At 30.5% G+C, this 25,849-nt stretch overlaps 2 protein-coding genes and 1 non-coding gene across 3 annotated transcripts; 2 read left to right on the forward strand and 1 right to left on the reverse strand.

Annotated features, from left to right (window-relative positions):
• The first annotated feature begins 1,242 nt into the window (after positions 1–1,242).
• LOC112800230 (thioredoxin reductase NTRB-like) lies at positions 1,243–4,967 on the forward strand. Its single transcript, XM_025842389.3, has 2 exons — positions 1,243–2,475; positions 4,577–4,967. The coding sequence occupies exons 1-2, from the start codon at positions 1,434–1,436 to the stop codon at positions 4,645–4,647; spliced, it is 1,113 nt and encodes a 370-aa protein (XP_025698174.1). The 5' UTR covers positions 1,243–1,433; the 3' UTR covers positions 4,648–4,967.
• Positions 4,968–6,172: 1,205 nt separating this feature from the next.
• TRNAK-UUU (transfer RNA lysine (anticodon UUU)) lies at positions 6,173–6,244 on the forward strand. Its single transcript has one exon. It is a non-coding gene; the product is annotated as a tRNA-Lys (tRNA).
• A 1,066-nt stretch (positions 6,245–7,310) lies between these two features.
• Positions 7,311–12,943, reverse strand: LOC112800231 (3-hydroxy-3-methylglutaryl-coenzyme A reductase 1-like). The gene is made up of 4 exons (XM_025842390.3): positions 11,627–12,943; positions 11,140–11,321; positions 10,678–11,024; positions 7,311–8,427 (listed from the first exon to the last, which is right to left on the reverse strand). The coding sequence occupies exons 1-4, from the start codon at positions 12,610–12,612 to the stop codon at positions 8,185–8,187; spliced, it is 1,758 nt and encodes a 585-aa protein (XP_025698175.1). The 5' UTR covers positions 12,613–12,943; the 3' UTR covers positions 7,311–8,184.
• Positions 12,944–25,849: the final 12,906 nt, after the last annotated feature.

The following is a 25,849-nucleotide window of genomic DNA, read 5'->3' on the forward strand; positions in this document are numbered from 1 at the left end:
ATCTGTATCCACATGGCCTTCTTCGTGGGATCTATCCGCCATCGTTTGAGTGATCTCTCGGGTCCCCGGCAACGGCGCCAATGTTACGGTGGGTAACCGGAGATTAATAACGCGGATGGCGTTAGGCGGCCCAAGTGTGTGATGGAGGAGGACTCCGGGTAGGTCCGCGACTCGGGAGGCTCCGTCCGACTTGTGCTCGCGTGAGAATGGGGGGTGGTACCTGCAAAGACACTCCGATGCCTAAGTTAGCAAGAGTGTAAGCAGGTCTTAGAGAGTATTGGACTTAGGGATACCTGAAGGAGTGTCAGGGTATTTATGGAGGCGAGCCAATAACCACCGTTGGTGTAGTGCCATATCTTTAGGGTGGTAACCGTCCCTATTATCTTGGGGAGGTTGAGATATGGCTTTATGAGGCGGTTAGAGAGATTTTAGGGGCGGTTACTCATTTGAATGAGTGCTTATCTGCCAGCTAATCTCGCATCCGACCTCTTCTGACCAAGTCGTGGTTTATACCGACTTCTTATGTGAAGGCCGGTACTTAGCTGGGCTCTAATCCTTTGGATTAGGCCTTTTAGTTGGATCTGGGCCTTTGTATTGGACCAGGGTATGAACAGGTTATAAAACTTTAATACTGAAAATATATATATATATATATATATATATATATATATATATATATATATAGTTAAAATTAAGAAAAAATAATAATACTATGAAATCATTTAGTAAGTTTGAACAGGTAAAACAAGAAATTATTAAATAATTGTCAAATAAAACTAATGTTAGTTTTAATGATACAGAATTTTTGAAAAAAATTATAAAATGATTTTATACAAATGAAAAGAAGTTTAAAGTTTGAATTTTGTTTTGATTTTTTTATACATTTTTTAAATAATTATCTAGATATTTCAATAAAAACTCAAATTAAATTAAATGCACAAGTTATTTTTCACTTATATGATATTTTTTGTCATATTCTTAAATAATTTAGGAGCTTATATGTTATTTCCATCCTTTAAGATTATTTTTGTAAATCTTATAAAACTATCGAATACCATTTAATAGTTATTTAAAAAATAGTGATCAAATAAAAAATTATTACTAGATATGTACGTAGCATAATAAAAGCTATCATTCATAATGAGAATTAGTGTATATTTTTATGTTTATAAATTAAGAAAGTGTATAATGGAAAAAATAAATTAAGTGTTATTTGCTTAACTTGGCGCCCAGAAGCAAAAGGGAAACACCCATTTCGCGCCTTATTCAAATGAATATCTCACGTTCCAGTTTCCACAATCACAATGAATGTGAATAAAAAATATAAAAAAAATGATTTTGCCTCCAATAATTAGAGAGTAAATAAAATAAGAGAGAGAGAAAATAAAATAAAAAAAAGTCAAAGAAAGAGAAGGAGAGTGGCGATTAAAGTGATGAGATTTTGCCCTAACTACACTCTCCAAAATCTCATTTCTAAGGTCCGCAATCACGTCGCCGCTCTTCGCCGGGCCTCCACCACCACTGCCAACGCCGCAGCATACTCTGCCTCCACCATGAGCACCCTCAAAACCAAGCTCTGCATCATAGGAAGCGGTCCTGCCGCCCACACTGCCGCCGTCTACGCTGCCCGCGCCGAGCTCAAGCCAATCCTCTTCGAAGGATGGATGGCCAACGACATCGCCCCCGGAGGCCAGCTAACCACGACAACCGATGTCGAGAACTTCCCCGGCTTCCCCGACGGCATCCTCGGCGGTGAGCTCATGGAACGCTGCCGCAAGCAGTCGGAGCGATTCGGCACCGAGATCTTCACGGAGACCGTCACGAAGGTAGATTTCTCGAAGCGTCCTTTTAGCGTTTTCACTGATTCCAAAACCGTCGTGGCCGATTCCGTCATCGTGGCCACCGGCGCCGTCGCCAAGCGCCTCCCCTTCGAGGGCTCCGGTGAAGGCCCCAACGGTTTCTGGAACCGCGGGATCTCCGCGTGCGCTGTGTGCGATGGCGCCGCCCCGATCTTCCGTAACAAGCCGCTCGCCGTTATCGGAGGCGGCGATTCCGCCATGGAGGAAGCGACATTCCTCACGAAGTACGGTTCCGAGGTTTACATCATCCACCGTAGGGATACGTTTAGGGCTTCGAAGATTATGCAGAGCAAGGCCTTGAACAACAAGAAGATCAAGGTGCTTTGGAACTCGGTGGTGGAGAAGGCTTACGGTGACGAAGGGAACAAGAAGCTTGGGGGTTTGAAGGTGAAGAACGTGGTGACTGGGGAGGTTTCTGATTTGAGCGTGAATGGGTTGTTTTTTGCGATTGGGCACGAGCCTGCGACTAAGTTTCTTGGTGGACAGCTTGACCTTGATGCTGATGGCTACATTGTGACGAAGCCCGGGACGACGAAAACCAGTGTTGAGGGTGTTTTTGCTGCCGGCGATGTTCAGGACAAGAAGTATAGGCAAGCTATTACTGCTGCTGGCTCTGGTAATTTTCTCTTACTGGTTCACTGTGTCTTCGTTTTGGTTATTTTAAATTGGTTTCTGTGATGGTAGTGACTACCGGTTCATCTGAGGTATCGTGTCCTATGTTCATGTGTGTAAGTTTAGGTGTCTGCACCAAACGTGAGTTCATGGTCCTATGTTTTCATTTGTGTTTTACTTTATTTGACTGAGTTTTAGTAGAAATGAAGCAGGAATGCACCATTTGGATGTTGCATCAGTTCCTGTACCAATTGCTAACAATGTCCATTCCAACATGTTCAGTTCAAAAGATCACTGGTTTCGACCCCAATACACAAGGCCATCTGAAATTTGAAAAGGAAAATAACACATAAAATTTGAGTTTGTTTTAAAGTTGGGAACAATTTTTTATGCTTAAGAAAGGGAATGAAGAGCGGATGGGCTTAAATGTTTGTTCCTAGCAGTGTTTTAACCTTGGTTTGTCTCATGTGTCCCTGGAAGTGTATGTAGTGCATATCTCTAGTATACAACAACTAGATCTTGCCTTTTGTCGTTAGGCATAGTTGCCTCCGAAAACTGATTGAAATCTTAGAAGAAATTATTTAAAGGGATTTAAATATATAATGGATTAAATACATATGTGATCTATTATAGGGCTCTATGTTTTGGTTTGAATTGTGTAGTTGACTCTACCTAGTGAGAAAATGCTTAGTAGTTGTTTTATTCCTCCGGAGTTTGGCAAACTGGAAATGAAGCATTGCAAGCACATGAAAGAAAATGTCTATTGGAATCCTGTTAGTTGAATAGTATCCAAGATTGCAAGGTTTTTTAATAAATGAGAATATTGTAGCAAACTAACAAAAATGTTCCAATTAACCACTGGTTCTATTAGAACTCATTAAGTAAATTCAACCTCTCTTGTTCTGTCTTTGGTTAGCCATTCACTTGAAACTGAATGTTCAATTGCTTCTTGTAGTTATTCTGAATTTTGAATAGTTTTCAAGATTCTCTGTTTTGGAGTATCTAATAAATCATTTAATGATATGAATGTCTAGTTTTACTGTAGTCTGTAGCTTACTAGTGGTAGCTTGTATTCTTTTTGTTTTTTTCTTGTTCATAATGATAATCTGATAATAGTGTTGGTTTCATTTGTTTCTGTTTCTTCTATTTTAGAGGTCTGACCTTAGCACAAAAGGTTTAATTGAACTAAAGTTCACTTGATCAAGATGATGTTCTATCAAACCTTTTATTTTGTGTATAACAAGTCAATCATGCACCAGTTATTGCATGAGCATGCTTATGAAATTTGAATGAGAACACCTTGATACATGCATAATAGATGCCAGTAAATTTCATCTGTTAATTCTTAGTTTTGTTGAGATCACAAGCATGCTAAACTTAAGCAACAATAGTTGTCTAAACTTGTCTTATATTTATCATTTTACATTCTGCATGCTTTATAGGTCCTTAAAACTTTATCCGCTTTCTTGTTTATCATTTTTTTGTCTTGGTTGTAGCTACTATCTTTAATCTTGTTAATTTGTTATGTGAAATGTGAAAACAATCTTACTGTTTACATCACATTTGATGACAGTTATACCGTTTCAACATTGGCAATGTCATTAATGTCTACATGTGCACTATATCGTAGTTTAACTGTAGATGTGGACAATTTAGAACTATTTATTCTGTTATTGAGTTGACAATTAGCATTGGTGCCGGCACACATATAATACTCATTCATTTAAAGAGCTCAAGTTGTATGGATTAGAGATTGCCAATTTGCCTCGTTTTGTTGTGTGGATGCATTGTTTGGACCTGATGTATGACCTTGTTGTAAAGAGTTATTCTTGGTTTGGCACTGCCTACTCTAAGCCCTTGATTCAATATTAAAACATGTGAAAGGCTGTTGGTCCACATTAAAAAATGCACCAAGCACCAAAATGAAATGGTGTGCCCAAAGAGATGATATGTTAAGCTGTGCCTACCCAAGATATTTAAGCTTTGGAGGAGAAATTGATTGTGCTGCCTTGTCTTTGGCTTTGATGTTTATTATTTACCACTGAACTTGAAATTTTAGCAATAAATGCATTCATAATAATGAATAAGTCATGATACATGTGCAGGGTGTATGGCAGCCTTGGATGCAGAACACTATCTGCAAGAGATTGGTTCACAACAGGATAAGAGCGATTGACTAGCTAAAGCAAGAGGCTTAATTAGAAGCAAGGTTTAATTTGTGGGTGAAAATGAGGAAAGCTCATAATATATGCTGCTATGATTCTTATATTTAAGTTGGTATTCAATTATACACAATTTGATTAGAGATAGATTTGCATTGTTTTCGAAAAAGCAATGAAGGTCATTCACATACAGGGTTATTTATGGGTGGTATTCTATCTGTTTAGTTATTGTGATAATGCAGAGATATTAGGTTGCACCTTGTATTGAAGTATTTAACCCAGTAACATGCCAGAAACGATCAGGTCAAATTTGAGTAAATTATTGTGGGCTACACTTGCTAGGTCTGTTTTGAATTTATTATATTATCCGTAGGAGTTTCCCATCATGTTACAAGCTGGATACATCAAATTATCAATCAATTATGAATTATAATGTCATCCACCTAAAAGTGTCTGGCCCTTTTTTGACTTGGGCGAGTTTATGTTATGTTTCCTGTTCCGGGAATTCCGAAATTATATATATTGGTAGAAAACTATCCTAGGTGGTCCTTGTACTGTTTTCTTGCTAACGGCCAATACCTGGCTAGTGCCTAGTGCTGCTACAAGGAAAATGCTGCTATTCTGATGCTCTAGCTTTGAACCTTAATTTTTATTGGCAATTGATGTGCTCATGTGCAGCTATAGAATTAATCTTCTACTACTACTATAAAAGGGTTTAGGCACTTTAATGTCCTTTACTCACATTCTATTTTCCTATTTTATCTTTATCACTCTTTTTACCACACGTGCTCAACTTGTTCACCAATAACTACACAAAATCACTATATGACATGTGCTATAACTGCCATTATTATTTTACAGTTACTCAAAAAAAATGCCACCAATTTTCAAAATGCAACTTCACACGTCGATGCTATTGGAAAAGAATGGTTTTACGTGAAGGTGAAGCCTGAAAGGTGTATTTTTATTGCACAAATATGTGTACATGAAGCGTCAATTGTTTTTGGTTTCATGTTAAAATGATTGTTATTAACCATCAAAACCTGAATATTCGTTGTTACCAAAATTATTGTAGCAATCGAAAATAATCTGCCTTTCAGAACCATCTAAAGAGAGAAACAGAACAATGCACACTCCGAAGACGAATTCATAGTAAAAGGAACATTGATTTTTTATCATCGCAAGTACATGGTTTGTATCCTCAATTTATGCAGATAAGCACCCTAGTACTTCAATTAAATGAGAGTGCAACATTTATTAAAGTAGGTTCACTTTGGGAGCACAACAGTATTTAAAAATTTAATTTATTGTCTACATTATTACATTTCCCATACAATGTACTAATTCAACCATTATCTTATTTTATTTTACAACCATTTCATTACAATACATGTGGATGAGAAAAGTGAGAATTCAAAGGTGTTACGCTTCCTAGGACTTTTTTTTTTAGTATTTCTACATGAATTGTCTACATTGCGAACCAATGAACCAAGCACAAAATTTACTAATTATAAATAGATTGCCCATAATAACCATCAAGCCGTCTTAGCTCAGCGGTAGAGCGCGTGGCTTTTAACCACGTGGTCGTGGGTTCGATCCCCACAGACGGCGTTTTTCATATTTTTCTCCGGCATTTCAAACTAATAGAGTCATTAGAGTCTAGCTATTTTTCTCCGGCATTTCAAACTAATAGAGTCATTAGAGTCATTAGCTATGACGTGACCTTAATTGTATTGTGTCACCACTTTTTCTTGATTAATAAATTTCAATTTCTTAATTTTATTTGATCATGTATTACTTTGAAATTAAATATCAATTATTTTCCTTATATTTGGACACTATCAAGATTGGCCATCACCGATAAAAATTGTGAAAAATAATACTATTAGAAATAGAATTATTTATGCGTTTATGTTTAACAATTTAGTCTTTAAAAAAATTAATTTATAAACATAATATTAGAATTTTTATAAAAACAAAATCTAAAGTTGGAGACTCAAGCTCTTACGACAAACATTACTACATCACAATTCTTATACTGATCTCAAACTTGTAATCAATGAAACAAACAAAACAATGGTAGATCAAACCATGATTGTTACGTTTCTTACTTCATTTTCCCTAATTCCTAATCATGGTTCTGTTCAAGAAACATACTTTTTATGCCAAAAAGGCAAATCATAATTGATAAAACCTTCACGTGATATGATGTTGATACATGTGCCAATTCTGACCTCTAGATCTCTAATTCTCTACCATGCTCTCAGAATAGCCACAATATATCAAATCATATTGAAATTTAATTATTTAAATTAATTTAAGATATTGTAACATTCTCCTAAAACTAAAAAGTAGTCAACGGGTCAAACTTTTGTTCGGCGGCCCAATAGAGGGATTGGATCGTAATTACGACTAAATGCTAGTTTGAGACTTCTCCAACTTAACAAAAAAAACTTGTACACAACTAAGAATTAGAACCACCACATTTATTTAATCGAGTAAATGAGTTGAATATTAATAAAAACGAATTTTAAAGGGCATTATTAGATTTTTTTTTGGGAGGGGGGAGAGGTAAAAAAGTGTAAAATTTTCTTAGGAGTTAAGAGTTAAGACCTTACTTTATTAATTAAACAGATAATAAGCTAACTTGCAAAAATGATCAAGGAGCATGCATAACTTAATTGAATGTCATATATTTATTAAATCATCCGCCACTTGGGATGTTTATCTTCTCCCTAAATTTACAAACTAACATAATGGGGGGAGATTACAAGCACAAGAGACAAACATTAATAAATAGCATTAGATGACGGACACTAATGACACACAACACAGATCATTATAATTTAAAAAAAGATAAAAAGAAAAAAGAATAAAACTAAATTTGATTCTCAAGTCTTTTATGTACAAACTTTAGAAAAGGAAAAATGTTCATGACACTCATCACATTCACATGGACTTGAGATATATAAGTAATTCTAATTTGCAGGCTGTCTTCACTGTTTGTTTCTTCCTAACAAAAACACACACACATGCCTCCCTGGGGTCCCATTTTTTGTTTGTTTTTTTTATTACTCTACAAAAGATGCCATTGCCAACCATGGACTTGTTATTCTCACACCCCCACCACTTTTACAAAATTGTCTCTGTGATTTGTGATCCTCACTCACACATGTACTGGTTTGGCATATCTTTCTTTTTCTTAATATTTTTAAGGATAGAGCTTAAATTTTATCTTGAATATTGTAAGCATAATTCAAATTCAATTGAGTTTTTAACTTTGAAAAATTTTAATTTAATCTCTAATACTACACTTCATGATTTAATCTAATCTCTTATTGAGATCACAGTAGGACTAAATTAAATCACAAAATATAGTATCAACAATTGAATAGCACTTACAACTTCACAGACAAAATTAAACCTTCATCTTTTTTTTTTTTTACATTATTAATTGATTGATGATACAAGTTTTTTAATTTAACTAAATGTTACACTCCCATTTTTTTATGATTAAATTGAGAAGGCATGGTGAAGTGAGCTAGTTAGGCTTATGAGACCATCTTGGAAACATCCCTGCTAGATCTGTTGTATTTCATGTGACTCTTGACCAGTTGACCAGCTGCAATTGCAGACATGAGAGAGAGCTCACCTGCTAGAACTGCACCTGCTACTATTGTGGCCAATTGTTTTGCGTTTCCACCTGGACTCTCTTTGCATGCACCCTTCACTCCAAGTAGGCTAAGGCATGCTGATTGAGATGACAGTTGTGTTCCCCCTCCAACTGTTCCCACCTGCACCATTTATTCTCTTAATTTTTAAATAATAAAAAAATTCAAACATGTTTAATATCTTAAAAAGGTTAAAAATAAAGTAAGCGTTTATTCTAGTCATTCAAATTATGACTATGATTTAATTGGTATTTAAGAATAAAAAAACTAAACAAAGAATATGTATTCAACAAAAATTAAGAAGATAATTAGAAAGATGATTGAGGATAATGAATCAGTCCTCTAAAGATAATTATATACGAAATTAAATTACATGAGAAAAGATCATATCATTAACATCTCCATCATCAACAGATCAGAAAATTGATATGAGAAGCAACATTTAGGTAGTTGGAAATTGAAATAGTGGTTGTAACTAAGAATTGGGACAGGCCAAAAGACTTGTTGATATTTAAGAAGGAGTTTATTTAATATGCTAATTTATTAGTATGCTTGACTTCATTTAGCCTCATCCAAAATCACTTAATTTGATAAGTATAGGTCTGAACTTAAAGTTGGTGTTATGTCATTTACACTTATGGTTGATTAAGATTTTAGTTGATATAGTCTTATCATAAAGTACATAGTTTCATAAACATAAACTTTCTCCGTTTCGGTTAAGAAATTTTAATTTAATAACTACATCCAACCACATCATATAGAAAGAAACTACATGATAACATGAGATGGAGTTCAAAAGAGAGTAATTAGTTTATACTTTATTGTTTATATTCCAAATCCCTTTTTTTCACTCCTTTACAAAATTATCGATCAGAACAACAAAGTTTTTATTTTAAGTTATTTACCTGTATTCCACTCCAATCTAAACTATATTAATCCAAACACCGGTTTGGTTTGAGTTCATTCCTTAGGAAAAGGACTGCCTGGGACACTAATTTGTTCTGCGTACATGTGACGAAGAAACATGTTTTGTAAAGTGAGAAGTATTGTCTGTACCCAACTATCAAGAAGTGTCTTGTATGTTTCTTACACGTTTTATTATCAAAGAAAATAAATAACAATACATAATAATATTAAGAATTTTTTTTATGGTAATACCACATGGCCAAGTTATTTTCATAATCATGTGTAACTAAATTGGTCTAATAATGTATTTGTACAATAAAAATCAGTTGAAGAAGAAAGAAAGACATAAAAATAAGAAAAACAATTAGTTAAACTTAGTTCCAAACACAATTTATTGAAAATGTAAACTTTCTTTTTAATTCAAACCTGACGTATTATCGCAAAGTTTGGAAAATACAACTTAAATCCATAATTTTGAGATCACAGAGAGACAATAAAACTGTTATTTTAGAATTCTTAGTCTCAAATATTATTTAAACAATGAATATTACTACTTCTATTTTGATAATATTACTTTTTTTTATAAATCTTTTTATATAATAAAAAAATTATATATAAAATGGTATTAAAAAAAATAAGAGTAAAATTATATCTTTTCTATTAATTATACCAAGGTAAAAGTTTATGAGATAAATAGTGCAAGCACAGAATCTCTTATTTGATGATATCATGTGTCTATGAGGGACAAGTGTGGACCAACCACTTTCCTGTTACCTTGAACACGTGCCGTTGCCAAACACTGTACAAAACGACATATCTAGACTCTACTACTTACTTGGTCAGTCCCCACACCCTCACATCTACCACAACCCAAATCAAGAATGAAGAATCTACCATATACATGCTGTAAGGTTTTGTTAGGTGTTACATATTCTTTGATCTTTATGGATGACATATATTTCTTTTGACTTGTAGATTTAGATTATTAAAAAGATAACTAATTTGTCTAGACAGAAATGCCATATCATGTAATGTGGTATTATATTAGGGTGGTGATTTTAGTATGATTATATAACACTGAATATGATATTTTAAAAAGTATTGTTATACCGAAAGTAATATTTTTGAAAAAGTGTTGCTAAAAAAACTGTTACCAAAATATATAAAAAAAAATAAGACTTTAGTTTTAACAATATTTGTATAATCACTGGAATATAGACATATTAGAATTCACCGTTATATTATACCAAAGACTTATTAGTTAGATTAATAAACTAAGATTTGGGGGAAAAAACTCAAGATAAAAAAATCTTGATTTAACTCTTAACCAATTTGAAATAGGTTACAAGATATGGCGTTATTAAATGAATACTACAAATATTTCTACAATTAGAAGCAACATCCAAGATAAGAAGGAGTTAAATTAAGAACCAACAAAGAGAGTAAGAGCAATAATGAAAATGTTACCTCAATAGAAGGCATGGTGACAGAGATATGAAGGTCCTTGCCATTGTTGACGGCCTCCATCATGGTGATGCAATGAGAGCTCTCTACATTCTGAGCAGGGTCCTGCCCAGTGGCCAAGTACACGGCGGATACAATATTGCTCGCATGAGCATTGAATCCGCCGAGAGCACCGGCCACCGCGGATCCGGTGAGGTTCTTCAGCATGTTCAGCTCAACCAAAGACTCTACGTTTGTCTTGAGCACTTTCTTCACCACCTCCTCCTTGATTATCGCCTCACACACCACTGATTTACCCCTCCCTTCGATCCAGTTAACTCCGGCAGCTTTTTTGTCCGAACAATAATTTCCTAACCAACACACAAATATACCGAAACTCTTTTTAGTTATAACTAAAATATTAACGCTTTATTACGATAAGCAGTTTAGTCAAATATATGAAATTATCTAAATATAAAAATTCACCTGAAATTCCAATGACTTCCATGTCTGAGAAATCAGTTTGGAGAAAATCAAGAACATTTTGGACACCTTTGGAGACCATGTTCATGCCCATGGCGTCACCGGTGCTGCAACTGAATCTAATGTACAAATTCTTCCCTGCAAGGGCAGGCTTGATCTTCTGTAACCTTGCAAACCTGCTTGACCTGCACGTGTGTTATACGTTAAGCGAGTATGCAGAAACAAACAACAACAATTCCAATTAATCAACCAAAAAAAATGAAGACATGAAAAACATGCCAGCCTTAATCAGCTCCTAGTAAAACTCGAAAAAACAGGGGACAAATTCCACCAACACACGTCACAAAAGAAAGCCAAGAAAAAATTCAAACTTGTCACGATATTCACTTACCCAAAAGAGCAAAGAACCAATAACATTACAAAAAATCAAAACTTGTGTTGAAGGTGTGAGTGAAAAAAAAGAACTAAAATTATGGAAAATGAAAATTACTTGTTGAAAACGACAGCGAGGGAATCGAAGTTGATTGGGTCTTCAAGGTAGGACTTGAGTTGTGCGGCTCTGACGGCGGTGGCGAACCTGACGACGGGAGCCCTGGTCATGCCATCACGGAGGACGACGGAGGAGGCGCCGCCGGAGACAGATATGGCCTTGCAACCCCTGTTTGTGCTTGCAACCAAACAGCCCTCGGTGGTGGCCATTGGCACCGTGTGCTCAACCCCATCGAGCAACAATGGACCCGCAACACCCACCGGAATCTGAACAAACCCTATCGGCATCTCGCAGCACTGTCCCAAGATCGAATCATAATCGAAACCTTCCACCGGAAGACCCTCCAGGGACCTTCCGGTGACTCTCTCCACCGCCGCGCGCCGTATCACCGCCGCACGCCGGCAGTCACCGAGTCTGGACTCCAGAGAGTACGACGGAACCTCGCCGGACACCACCTGCTGTACGAGCTCCTCGTCGTCGGAAGAGAGAGGAGGAATCTGAGGTGGAACGTGAAGTGGAAGCTGAGGTTTCTGCGATGGCGGAGCAGGAGAAATAGCGGCGACGGCGGAGCAGTCGATTATTCCGGCGGGGCAGGGACCGGGGTTTCTTGCGTCGTCTTTAATGATTTCTTCTTCTTCTGCTTCGTCATCGGAGGAAGGTCGTGAGGAAGCTGCAATAATGGGTTGGACAAGGCCAATGCCGAAGAATCCAAGGAGGTAGATGAGGGAAGCGATTAAGGAGAGGAACGCTGCCATCTCCGAGAGCGTGACCACGTGGAGAGGGGTCGAGTTTCGGATCTTCTCGCGCCACCGGTGGAGGAGGAAGTATGCCACCGAGAAGAACACCCCGAAGAAGACGCCGTTTGTTACGTACAGAGGAACCACCGTGGACACCAGCTGAGGTGCTGGGGGAGGTGGCGGGGTGTTCTTCTTTTTCAAAGGTTCGCCGGCGGGGGCCGAAGAGTGGTGTCGCCGGCGAACGTCCATTTTATTATTTTTTTTCTTTTTTCTTTTTTTGGTATTGAGAGAGAGAATGAAAATGAGAAGAGAAAAAATTTGAGAGAGAAAAATGAGAATGGAATGAGGAGGTTTAGAAGGTTTTATAGAAAGAAGGAGAGATTGTAAAAAAATGGCGAGTGGGAACACAACACAACAGAGATTGGCGCGCGGGACAAACGGGGAGAGAGAGATTCAGAGAAAGAGAGAGAGATTAATGTTAATCAATGTGAGGGATTCTATTATTTACTTAAACTAGACAAAAAAAATTAGTAATCACATTTGTTATTTATAAAAAAATATGCATTTAAAATCATTTAATGAAACATGTATTTATATATGTAGGTATTAAATTTAGAAATATTATAGTGAAAATTTAAAAATAAATAATAAATATTTTAGAATAATTTTTAATAAATTAATATTTTGTTTTAAATTGTTTGATAATTATCTTTCTTTCTCTTTCTTCTTTTATTATTTTATAGAGATTAATTTTGATATACTGACAGTATAAAATAAAGTATTATTTTTGTCTCTAACGTTTGGGTAAGTCCCAAAATTATCTCTAACGTTTCAATCGTCCTAAGTCCCCAACGTTTCAAAATTGACTCAATGTTGTCTTGCCGTTAGGGATACGTTAATAGAATTGACGGCGGGACAAAATTAAGACTATTTTGAAACGTTAGGGACTTAAATATGACGAAAACGTTGGGGACAAAAATGATATATAAAAGAAATTCGCAAGTTTATTTCAATGTATCATTTTTGTCCCCAACGTTTTCGTCCTATTTAAGGACCTTTGTCCCGCCGTAAATTATGTTAACGGATCCCTAATGGCAGGACAACATTGAATCAATTTTGAAATGTTATGGACTTAAATAGGACAATTGAAACGTTAAGGACAACTTGAAAACTTATCCCAAACGTTGAAGATAAAAACGATATTTTACTCTTTATATAATTATATAATTATATTTGTCTTCTTGAATGACCATATATGTTATCAATAAAAATAGTAGTTAATCTTTAGGTTTAATTATAGTCTCTATAATTTAACTAAATTTTTTATTAGATTTTTATGTTTTTTTTTTCAATTGGATTTTTATATCTTATAACTAAGTCTCTATTGTGATAAAAATATTAAAATTAACGAAATATTCTATTAAATAAAATGAAATATTCAATCAAGTGTAAAGCATATTCATTTTTTTAATGAAATATTCTATTCATTTTAATGATTTTGTTACAGTAGAGACTTAATTACAAAATTTGATATGATATAAAAATTCAATTAAAAAAAATATAAGGACCTAATTAAAAATTCGATAAAATGATAAAAATTGACAAAATAATTAAACTTATTTTTTTTATGTGTCATTATGTGATTAAATATAAGTATAAAACTATTTTACATATATTAAAATTAAATTCTTATTTTATAATAATAAATGATATAAAAGAAGAATCAATTTTTATAGCATATATCTAAAATAAAAAATAATAGAGAATCAATATTTTAATATAAATTTTGCTAATTTGTGTCTTAATAACATATCTTAAATATATTTTTAAAAAAAATTATAAAAATTATTATAAAAATAACATTTTTTAAGTTTTCAATATATTGAATATCTTAAAAACGTTAAAAAAAATTATTATTATAATTGTAAAATATGTCCTTAAAACACACCTTAGTTAAATCTTTTTATATTTATTTTATAATTTTTTTTAAATATGAATCTTTTTAATATCTGTGTGTAAAAGTTAGAGTTAATGTTAGTAATGTTTATTTGTCTGGTCAGTTGGCGTTGCCGGGGTCTGTATTTTCCCCACGCGTACGGCGTGCACTCACTTCTTCTCACCTCTTTTTTTTTTTATCATCTTATTTAAAAAATGGTATATTGTTATTTTTAAGTTTAATATTAATACTATTTGTATAATTTTTTAAATTGTTCTCTATTTTTATTATTTTATTTTTCATAATGATAATTTTTTTATTAAGAAATTGAAAATAATATATATATATATATGATATTATTAATTAATAAATGACAATATTTACTTTTTTTATTCTAATTAAATTTTAGAGTAAAGTATATTTGTTTTGTCTTTGAAATTTAATAAAAAAATTTAAAATATTATTAAATTTTATTTTATTTTAATTTTATCTCAAAAAATTTTAATTTCATCAAATATATTTTTAATAACTAAATTTTTAAAAATTTTAAGACCAATCCAACAAAAATACATAAAAATTATTTTGATTTGTTTGTATTGAAAGTTGTTCTTATGAAATTATTGTTAAATTAGTCCTAAATTTTTTGAAAAATTAGTGGCCAAGAGTATATTTGATACAAATAAAAAAATTTTAGAATAAAATTAAAACAAAATAAAATTTTAAAATACTTTTTAAACTTTTACCAAATTTTAAAAATAAAAAATATATTCTAATCTAAATTTTAATATAAAAGTATCAATTATCATTGACTCTACTCACAAACAAATATATAACACTAGCATTAATATATGATTTTAAAATTTTTATTATTTTTCAGTGTAAAGAAATAGGTGTGTGCTCGTTTTTGTTTTACTAATATAACTTTCTTAATTTTAGCTATTACCAACTCTTATTTAGTCCTACGACGCAAATCAAACACCTATTTTTGTAGCAACCTTTGATATATATTTATAGGTTCCTCGGTTTGATGGTAAAATCAAGTTTGATTTCTGAGTGTTTTAAGGGTTATTTTTTGGTTTATTAAAAAATTGATGAGGATTTAATTAGTTGCATTGAGATTTAATTGGAGAGTTTTGTAAAAAGATTTTCAAGAGTTTGATTAGTAAATTTGTTAATATTTGTTGAAGATTAATGTACCGACAGCCTTAACATCGATAATTTATCTCCATAATTAAAAATTAATTTTAATTGTTTAATATTTGGAGACATAAAAACACTTAAAATATATTTTTTTTAAAGACGTTTATATGTGTCATCATATTATTGGATATTTTTATTAAACCGGTTAATAATTTATTTTTAATAAACCAGAACAAAATGAATTTATTATAGCAATAATAATAAATCTAATTGTCCGCATTATAATTATTAGACGCGATTTGATCTGATTGATTTACACAATTTAAATCGAACCATGTTTACATTTTTGATAAAAAAACAAATATATTTATAATTTAAAAAAAATGATTCAGTTGGTTATATAGTAGATCTGATAACAATTAAATTTATTGTTATTATTATTAAAAAATTAATTTTATTTTAATTTTTTAAAAAAGTAAAAAATAACTAATTCATTAATACGCTCAATAATAATGTAATACATAAATATTTTTACAAAAAAATATTTTATGGGTCTTTACGAGAATATTCTCCTCAATATTTACCTAAAGCATTGTTAATTTATGTTACGTGTCCATCAATGCCAATATAGTGTCAACGTTTGGCGAACCTCAAAATAAAATTTATTTTAGCGACTAATTTTATGCTACTAATTTTTTTACTTCGAACAAACTGTCAGTAAAATAAAAATCTACGCCAATGATCAGAGGTAGAGTTAGACATCTATTAATGGGGGCAAATTTTTTTTTAAAGCCAAAAAATTGATGATTGATAATTTTAGAAAATATTTTTAAATATTTTAAATTATTTTATAACAACAAAAGTGATATTTGTTATTGATTACATTTTAAATTATTTTGATGCATGTCATGAATATTATTCTTATCATGCGTTGAAAAATGTTTATATGAAAGATGGTATATTGCTCAAATTTACACTTTTTTATTTTTGATATTGGGTTAGTGGTGGTGTATAACCGCACTATGGGAATGCAGGATGCTTGACGGGAGTGTGGCACCCAGAAATCGCTGGTCCGATTTCATGGCTCCCAAATTTTTTTTCCATCTTGCCAAGAAATCGCTGAGTCCGATTTCCTTGTGCAAAAGAAAAATCTGAAGTTAAGCATAAAATCGGTGGGTCCGATTTCCATGCATTGCCCTCCATGAACCACAAATCGGACGGTCCGATTTGTGTCCCTTTTCAGCTGCAATAAATCGGACCGTCCGATTACTTCTTTTCACCTGAACGCCGTCACACCAATGTAAAACTCCCCATAGTTCCATAACCCAGCATTACACCACAGTTGGTGTCATATAAAAAAAAATTAGCCTCAAATTTAATATAAGCGCTTTATGTATATCATTATACCCATCATTTTTTGACTTTAGAATCTTATATTTGTTTAATAAATATAAGGATAAGGTTGCTTTAAGAAAATATATATAGATAAATTTAATGTGTATAAGATTACATCTAAAATTATTATTAAATATATGGATAAACTATAAAAAATATATTCGAATTATTTTGTCATTAAATAAAATATTTTTAAATTTTATTATGAACAAAAATATCTTTAAATTATTTAAAAACATAATAAAAATATACAACTATGAATAAAGACGTTCTATATTTACTGAAAAAAACGAGACGGTAAATAGAGCTTTTTATATAACAAATGAAATTCTAACAAGTTATTAAGTCCCATTTTAGTTTCTGAAATTGGCAAGTTGCATCGATTTAGTTTCTTACTTTCTAATTATTACAGTTTGGTCTTCTAGATTTAAAAAAGCACATCAATGTAATCTTTTGTGTATTTTCCGTTATCGAAACTCAGTGTCATTAGTGACGTGGCTCAACTCTTATCATGTTGGACATATTAAAACGACGTCGTACACGTTTTGGCCCTAAAAGACATCGTTTGAAGATTTCAACATGTAAACCCCGCTAAAACCGGTAAATAATTAGTTAATAAATTGAATTTTTAGTAGGAAAGCTAAAAATACAAAACTAATATCAAAATATGATAGAGCTCGTTGAAACGAGAATTTTGACACAAATTTCAAAAAAGTTGACACAAAATTAGATCAAACGGACCGAACCGGACCCAAAATGGGCCCAAGGCCCAACCCAACTCAGCATAAAACACTTAAAAGAACCCCCTCTCTCCTCTATAAATCATCAAACACGCTGGATGCAGCCATGGGATGGGAGAAGAATAAGCAAACCCTAACATCATCTTCAAACCTTGATAACTTTTTATCCGGAACTCTGATTGATAAGCCGTTTGCGGCCACGCGTCGGACTCGTCGAGCTCTTCAATTCTATCTAAATAAAATAGGGTCTACTAAACTTGATTTTTTGTGGGTATTGCTCAAGGATCAGTGGGTAAAGGTAGTGTGTATGTGAATGTTGATGCTTGTTGAAGTTTGTTGGTGATTTTGGAAGCTTGGAAGTGGAGTTGTGAAGCTGAAAATCTGAGCTTGGTAGTGTTGGAGCCCCAAGGGCTTAAAAAAAAGTGAAATTAAAAGTGTTTCAGGTTGAGCGGGAAATCGGCCAAGGTATGGTTTAGGTTTCACGCATTTAACATTTAAGGTTTTGTGAAAACTTAGGTTACAGAACAATAGGTTAAGTTGAAAAGGTTAGATGCATTAAATGATTAGCCTTATGGTGATATTGAATAGATTTATGACTGAGTTTGAATTAGGATTTATGAGCATGAGTAGTTGAAGTTATTGAATATGTGTTATTGAAATTGAGCTTGTGCTGGAATTTATGAGCATGATTTATTGGTACTGTTGAATATGTGTTCTTAAATTTATTAATGATGGGTTGATGATGAGGTTGATATATGTTAATGGAATTTGGTGGTTATGGCTTATTTAATTGGTTGAAGTTGATTTATGATTGGTTATGAATGAATGAAGGGAACTGGTTAATGAATTTTTGAAATGGAAGATTATGGTTGAAAGGGGTGGATTGTTGAATAATACATGAGTTTTAGGAATTGAGGTGGATATTAAAGTGTTAGAAGATAGTATTTGATTTTATAAGATGAAGGAAGAGAGTAAATGTAAGAAATTGAGACTTGATGATATTAATTAGTCAAGAATAATAAAAATGTATGATCAATGAGTTGAGTGAAATGGAGAATGACGAGACTGAGACATGAATTAGTATTGAGATTGAAAATGATAAATTGTAAGACATGATTGAATAACCTGAGATTGGGGTGTTGTCTTCTCCATGTCAGTCGAAATTTTTCCGTGGTATTTATTGAGAAAGTACAGTAATATTGCGAGTATATCGGAGTTGTATATGTACGCTAATGATTGAACATTATTGAGCTTGGGGTACTATCTTCCCCATGTCAGCTTGGGATATTCCTTTCCCATGTCAGCTTGGGGTGTTGTCTTTTCTCCCCATGTCAGCTTGGAATTCGTCCCATGGATATTATTGAGCTTGGGGCGTTCTTTTTCCCATGTCAGCTTGGGGGTCCTCCCCATGGTGTATTTTGAGCTTGAGAACATGTCGGGATGGCTATGTAACCGACAGTTGATATCAACAACCATAGGACAGGCATGCATCATGCACATTTGTTTGTTTTGATTGCTATGTATTATCTGAGATTGCCTAACTAAATATATATCCTGCTACTTGCTATATTTGCTACTTGCTCTATCTGTTTCTTCTTGTGTGTGAATTTGTCTGGTTGCTTGTCTCTGCATGATTTATGGATGACAGAGGAGCGGAGGAAGGGTAAAATGGGTTGGCGTTGTGAGTAAGTATAGGAGTGTTTTAGATTACCTACCTCTTTTTATAGCTTCTGCTTAGAAATTAAGGTTTATAACTGTATGTTGGAGTTCTAGGATTGCCTTTGGCATTCCCAAGACCTTATATATTACATGCGTGGCACCTTTATCATGCCGAGAACCTCCGATTCTCACTCCATACTGTGTTGTTGTTTCAGATGCAGGTCGAGTGGCTCCTCAATAGGCGTCTAAAAGTTTTGCGGCGAAGTGGTTTACTTTTGGGTCTTCTTTTGTTATTTTGATGTATATATATGTATAGTTTCTCCTCTTGTATGTAAGAATACTTTGTTTATGTACCTCTTAGAGGTTTTATGGAGAACTAGGGTTTTGAACATGTTCTTTTGGGTTATTATTATTATTATTATTATTATTATTATATATACATACATATATATATATATATATATATATATATATATATATATATATATATATATATATATATATATATATATACTTTATTCTTTTGCTCATCTTCATCATGTTCCTATTAGGTTTCTTAGCACGCAAGTAATCTTTTCCTGAGCGTTGCGTTTTTTATTTTGCGATATTGTTTTACCCGTTTTTCAAGGCTCTAGTTAAGTATCTTTTTTTTTATTATTATTATTATATATATTTTTTTATTTTTAGAGGTCGTAATATTTTACTATCTCAGTCTTATAACTTAAGCATAAAATTAAGTATGGTAAGGTATTACACAACAAAACTAAAATATTACATCCTTCTCTTTTGATCACTTTGTTTTCTCCTTCTTCATTGAGCTTCAAAAAAAAAATAAATAAATAAATAGCTCTTTCATGAGTTAAAAACTTTGAAGGTTGCTGAAAGAAAAAATGTTTATAGTCACCTCTTGAATTTTACAAAGTGTGTATCAGCCTTATAAAGGTTAAAAAAAATTTAAGATTTTAAGATTTTGTGTTTGAAAATATTTTTGTCAATAATAAAATCTGAAAGCATTTTTATCAACATCAAAATAATTTAAATGTATTTTTGATTATTTATCTCTAATTATGATTTGTTATTATTTTAAAAATTTAATTAAACATAAATAAATTCTAAAATTATCTTTTTAAAAAAGGAGACGAAAATATAAAATTAAGGTGAGGCCAAAATATAAATAAATAAAACTTTGTTAACTTTGGCCTGTTTGACTTGTGAGTTAATTAATGCTTGATTTCTAGGTTAGTTTATTGGGTTCACAAGAAATTTAGTTGGAATTTTGTTTGAAATTTGACTTGAAAGATATTTGAGAAATGCGTGCAGTTGGTGTATAAACATAGGAATGAGTTTATTTTTGAAGACACTTGTTATCTTGTGTTTTAAGAGTAAATGTTAATAATACCGTGAAAACTCAGGTAAAGTATTGATAATTAAGAGTTGTTAGATAAAAATTTAGTTAAATTATTTAAATTATTTAACGATTTTAAACTATCAACTTTACGTAAAATTGACTGCACCTAAATTTTCACATAATAATATTATAAAAAAATTATTTTATTAAAAATTATTAAAATTATAACTTTTTATATTTGTAATATATTAAATATATCAAAAAATTAAAAATATATTTTAGAATATAAAATAGTTAAAATTTTTTGTTAATTTGTGTCTTAAGAGTATAAATTAAATATATTATAAAAAAATATTTTATAAAAGTTATTGTAAAAATTATTATTTTTTATATATTTTTAATGTACTAAATACATAAAAAACATTAAAAATTTTCTATTATTATATTTTAAAATGCGCTCTTAGAACACAAATAATTAAATCCATAGTTAAATTTGTTTTGTAATTACTATTCTAACGAGTCATACATATTTAATACGAGTGTTAAAATGTTGGAAAAGAGTACATGTATCAAAATTGTAAAAATATTGGTGAATTGAATCTGTACGAGTGTTGTCAAAATGTTGTAAATGTGTATCAAAATTGTAAAAATGTGATGAATTGAATCTGAATATTCTCACCAAAGAGTCAAAGACTAAGTATGGTCTTCCACTTTCGGCCCCCATAATCAATATGGTGGATGGTCGAATTGATTGAAATTAATATAATGATATGTGAAGAGGTTTTATTGTTTATTCTCTTTATTAACAATTTATTTTGAATTTATTTTTTATAAAAACTAGTCAGTTCATTTAAGGAAAAAGTGCTTATTTATTATTTCGTTCGTTCATTCATTAATTCTCAATTAATATATTTTCAGTTTTTTAAATAAATAATTATATTATATGTATAAAAAATTTAATTATCATGTGTATAAAAATACGTATTTATTTAGAACAAATTGATCTTTTAATTTATGTCTAAATCATTCATGTTAATTATTAAAAAAACATATCTAAATTCATGAATGTATAGTAATCCTCCATAATAACTTGTAATTATTTCATTTTGACTTATAGTATGTAGTACGTATTTTTATATTTTTCTCAACCAAAATCTTTGATATTTCTGGTGGGAGTTGAGTAATAATTCACATAATGAGAATGGTTACAACTGAAAAAGGGGTTTTAATATATTAAGTGTCGAAATCTTATAATTATTATTTATGAACTTTGTTAGGTAGATAATGATTTTTGTGAATAATATAAATAATAGGTTCTAAAATTAGCCCAATAAAATAAAAATATACTACATCCTCAAATTATTCACTTAAATCTTAACTTTTCTATTATTTATAGAATTAACAATTAATTTGGTATCCAAAAGATTTAAACACTCACAAAAAAATTTTAAGAAAATATTATCGACAAAACAATCTCTAAATATTTTAAAATGTGAAAAAAATAATTAATAAATATAATATTTTTTGTAAATAACAAAAAAAGTTTTTATATTTAACAAATAGATTATTTATCTAATTTCTAAAATATTTTTTAGAATATATATTTAATATTTAAAGAGAGGTTTCCTTTTCTCGACTTATTAATTAAGTTAGAACATCATTTCATTTACATCATTACATGTATGATTTTTTTTTTTTTTTACAAAGCTAGATGTTAGCCTTCTTTCTTTTTTTTTTTTTTTTTACTTTGAAGTCGAGATCCTTAGGATCTGTAACATTGCCCTTTCTCAATTCTTAATTCTCAATAATTTGATTGACTAATTAGTCGAATGAAGAGAACTCCAAATAAACTTGAAAGAAAATTAAGATGGATTAGAAAAATAGTAAAATATGATTTAAGCTTAAATACTGATATTAAAATTAAATTTTAAATTTTTTAATAAAAACTCTGATCTCATATTATTAAATTATTTTTCTAAAAATTTAAACTAATAAAAAGAGATATATAAATAATTATTGCTATCGATAAATTATAATAAATATCTAATTCAATGATATATATATATATATATATATATATATATATATATATATATAAAATACAAGATATTATTTAATAATGTTGTGTAAATATAATATAATATGTTAAATTTATCGAATAATTATTAGACATAATTATATTATAAAAAAATTTTAAGTGTATCAAATATACTATTATTTTAATAATTTTAATCTGTTAATTTTAATTATAAAAAATATATATATAATATATATTAATTAAAATAACAATTAAAATTATTAGAACATTGATATTTTACACACATTTGAAAACTTTCTTATATATATATTATATTATATAAGATAGGATGAATATTTCAACAATGACGATGAGCTAAAAAGTTCGCGCATTCTAGCTAGGAATAATCATCGCTGCCAATATTGTCGTCATAGAAAGAATTCAGAATTGTGTGTTAATAGTGTTATCATTTATGAAACTAAAATATAACTATTATTTTTTATTACCCATTAAAATATTGTTCTTGTTACCGTTGCATTTATCATATGGCTATTTTCTATGTGTCCTTCTATAGTTCTATGGAAGCTGCCAATGCCATGCACGTTTCAACGTATCAACATTTCTTATTCGATAACATATATATATAATTTTAATATTTTTATATAAATTAAAATAATAATATTTTATAATATAGTCTTTGAATATTGTCATCATCACACACTATAAGAAATTGAGTCTAAAATTATCCTTAGACAATGTAACAAAATATGAATGAAAATAATATATACTTTTGTTAAAGCTAAGGCTACATTTATTTGGTTACGAGAAATCAAAACTACAGAATATGCTAACAAAGGCTCTATATATATATATGTTACACAATTTTAATATTAATCAAGTTCCAGTGCCTTAATTGCATTACTTTTGTTTTATTAATATATTGTTTAATAATTAGGAAGCTCGTAGAATATTTTTTTATAATGAATTAAAAACTCACGATTAACATTTGTTTTTGCAGTAGCTGTGGCTAGCGTGTTGTTATTATATTATTTAATTTATTTTGTCAAACTATCCCTTCTGTATATATGACTTGTGTATAAAACTATAAAAGTGCTTTGGCTTTCTTCAATTTCGCCTTCAATCAATAAAAAATCATGATTAGTGTCTCAAACTATAAACATGTAAAATGATTTTCATTGTGTTCTTAATTTAAGATTATGAATTTGAATACATATACATATGAAATTGTAATAATAAGTTATTAACAATAATGTAGATTATAGACCGCCTTATTGTTTTAGATATTTTTAATTACGTTGAGGATTTTCTTTTTTTTTTTTTGCTTTTTTCACATAATTTAGTATGATTCTTAAAATCAAATAAAATTAATTGATTCAAATGGATTAATCAAAAACAGATCACCTATTCAGTCTAGAATATGATGTTAAAAATCGGTTGCAATGACTTGGAATAGAGGTAAAATGTTTAATTTTACAAAGGAATAAAAGGGCCAAAATTAAAAATTATAGGAGGCCAAACAAGAAATTATCTCCTATATATTCCGGTTTTTACTGATTTTATGATTAGTTTGATTTTGGAACATTGTAATTTAGGATTAAGATCAACGAATTATAGTTTAAATGACATAATTTTTCTATATTTATTTAAAGATTGCAGATTCAAGTGTTTTGAAAAAAAATAGATTGGAGAAAAAAAAATTAGGGTTAAGAGTGACGAGGATGAATATTATGGTAAATAAACAATAATAATGCAACAAACTCAGCTCGTGAATAGCGAGGGAAAATATTCTAATGTAAAGAACTAAAGATAGCTCTAAAGTGTTTTGTGGACCACGTGGGGTGGAGAACCTTAAAAAAATAAAAATAAAAAATATTGAATTCGAACACAATTTAATTGAAATCCTAAAGATTCGGAAAATTATAACACCATGCACCATCATAATGCACCAACATAATACATTTTGTATAACACGTGACTAAAATACGATACAATATATATATATATATATATATATATATATATATATATATATATATATATCAACCTTTTGTTTTAGAAAATATAAGCAACTAAATTATTTTTCAAATAGAACAAATATTTTTATCTTTAACAAAATTTTGTTATTTACTTTTTTTTTTTTTCAAAACGAATAAGTCACTAACCAGCAACTATGAGTAGAAGCGAAGTCTTCTTAAAATGTAAAATAAATAAATAAATACTAATATTTTCAAAGCTCATAATAACTAACCTAATAATATATATGACTTAGCGCGGAGATTTATAAAGAATTTCACCACTTTTTTGTTTTAAATATAGAATATCAACTAGTAGATATGATTAAAATTAATTAGATACTTAAAGTATTATTCTCTGCCAAATGATATATGAATGTATCAACTTTTGATTTTTCGTCCAAACAATAAAATCAGGCAATATAAATTTTATATGTAAAAATTGGATTTTATTTATATTAAAATTTAATTGGCCTCCACAATAGTAATTTAATTTTGTTAATATATATTACTTTGTATTAAAAAAATTAGCCTCTGCAAATTTTTTTTCAAGTTTAGTCACAGATATAAGTCTCCTTCCTCCCCACTACTCCTTTTGCAAGAGAAAAGACAAAAACATAAATAAAATTATTATAATTAAGAGGTTTAATTATTCTATTGATTTTTATAGTTTTACAAAATTTTTAATTAGGTTTTTATATTTTTTTTCTTTCAATTTGATCTCTGTATCAAATTTTTTTTCAATTATATCATTTTTGACAGTATTTATAGGGGTGAGCATGGGTCGATTTGGTTCGGGTTTATGGTAAAACTAGAACCGAACCGATCAAAATATAATCAGTTTGGTTTGGTTTGAATTTGTGTCTTTTTGTACATGTATCCGAACCAAATCAAACCGATTAAAAATGGATTGATTCGGTTCGGATAATTGGGTACCCGATGACTTTGAAATTCATATAAAAAATCAAAGTTTTATTTTAAAAATTCAACAAGTACAATAAACATGTAATATCAATAGAAATAATCCAAACATGTTAAATACTAAATACATTAAAAATTAAACTCATTAACATCTAAATATTTTAATAGTGAATAATCTTTGTCTAATGAAAAAGTCATATATATTTTTTATTTTTTTATTTAATTAATACATGATCGGGTTCGCGAATTGGTTCGGATTTTGCACCTCCAGAACCGATACCCGAACCAATCACTAAC

Source organism: Arachis hypogaea, chromosome 5 (genome assembly GCF_003086295.3).
Source record: "Arachis hypogaea cultivar Tifrunner chromosome 5, arahy.Tifrunner.gnm2.J5K5, whole genome shotgun sequence".
In the NCBI taxonomy this organism is placed as follows: Eukaryota; Viridiplantae; Streptophyta; class Magnoliopsida; order Fabales; family Fabaceae; genus Arachis; species Arachis hypogaea.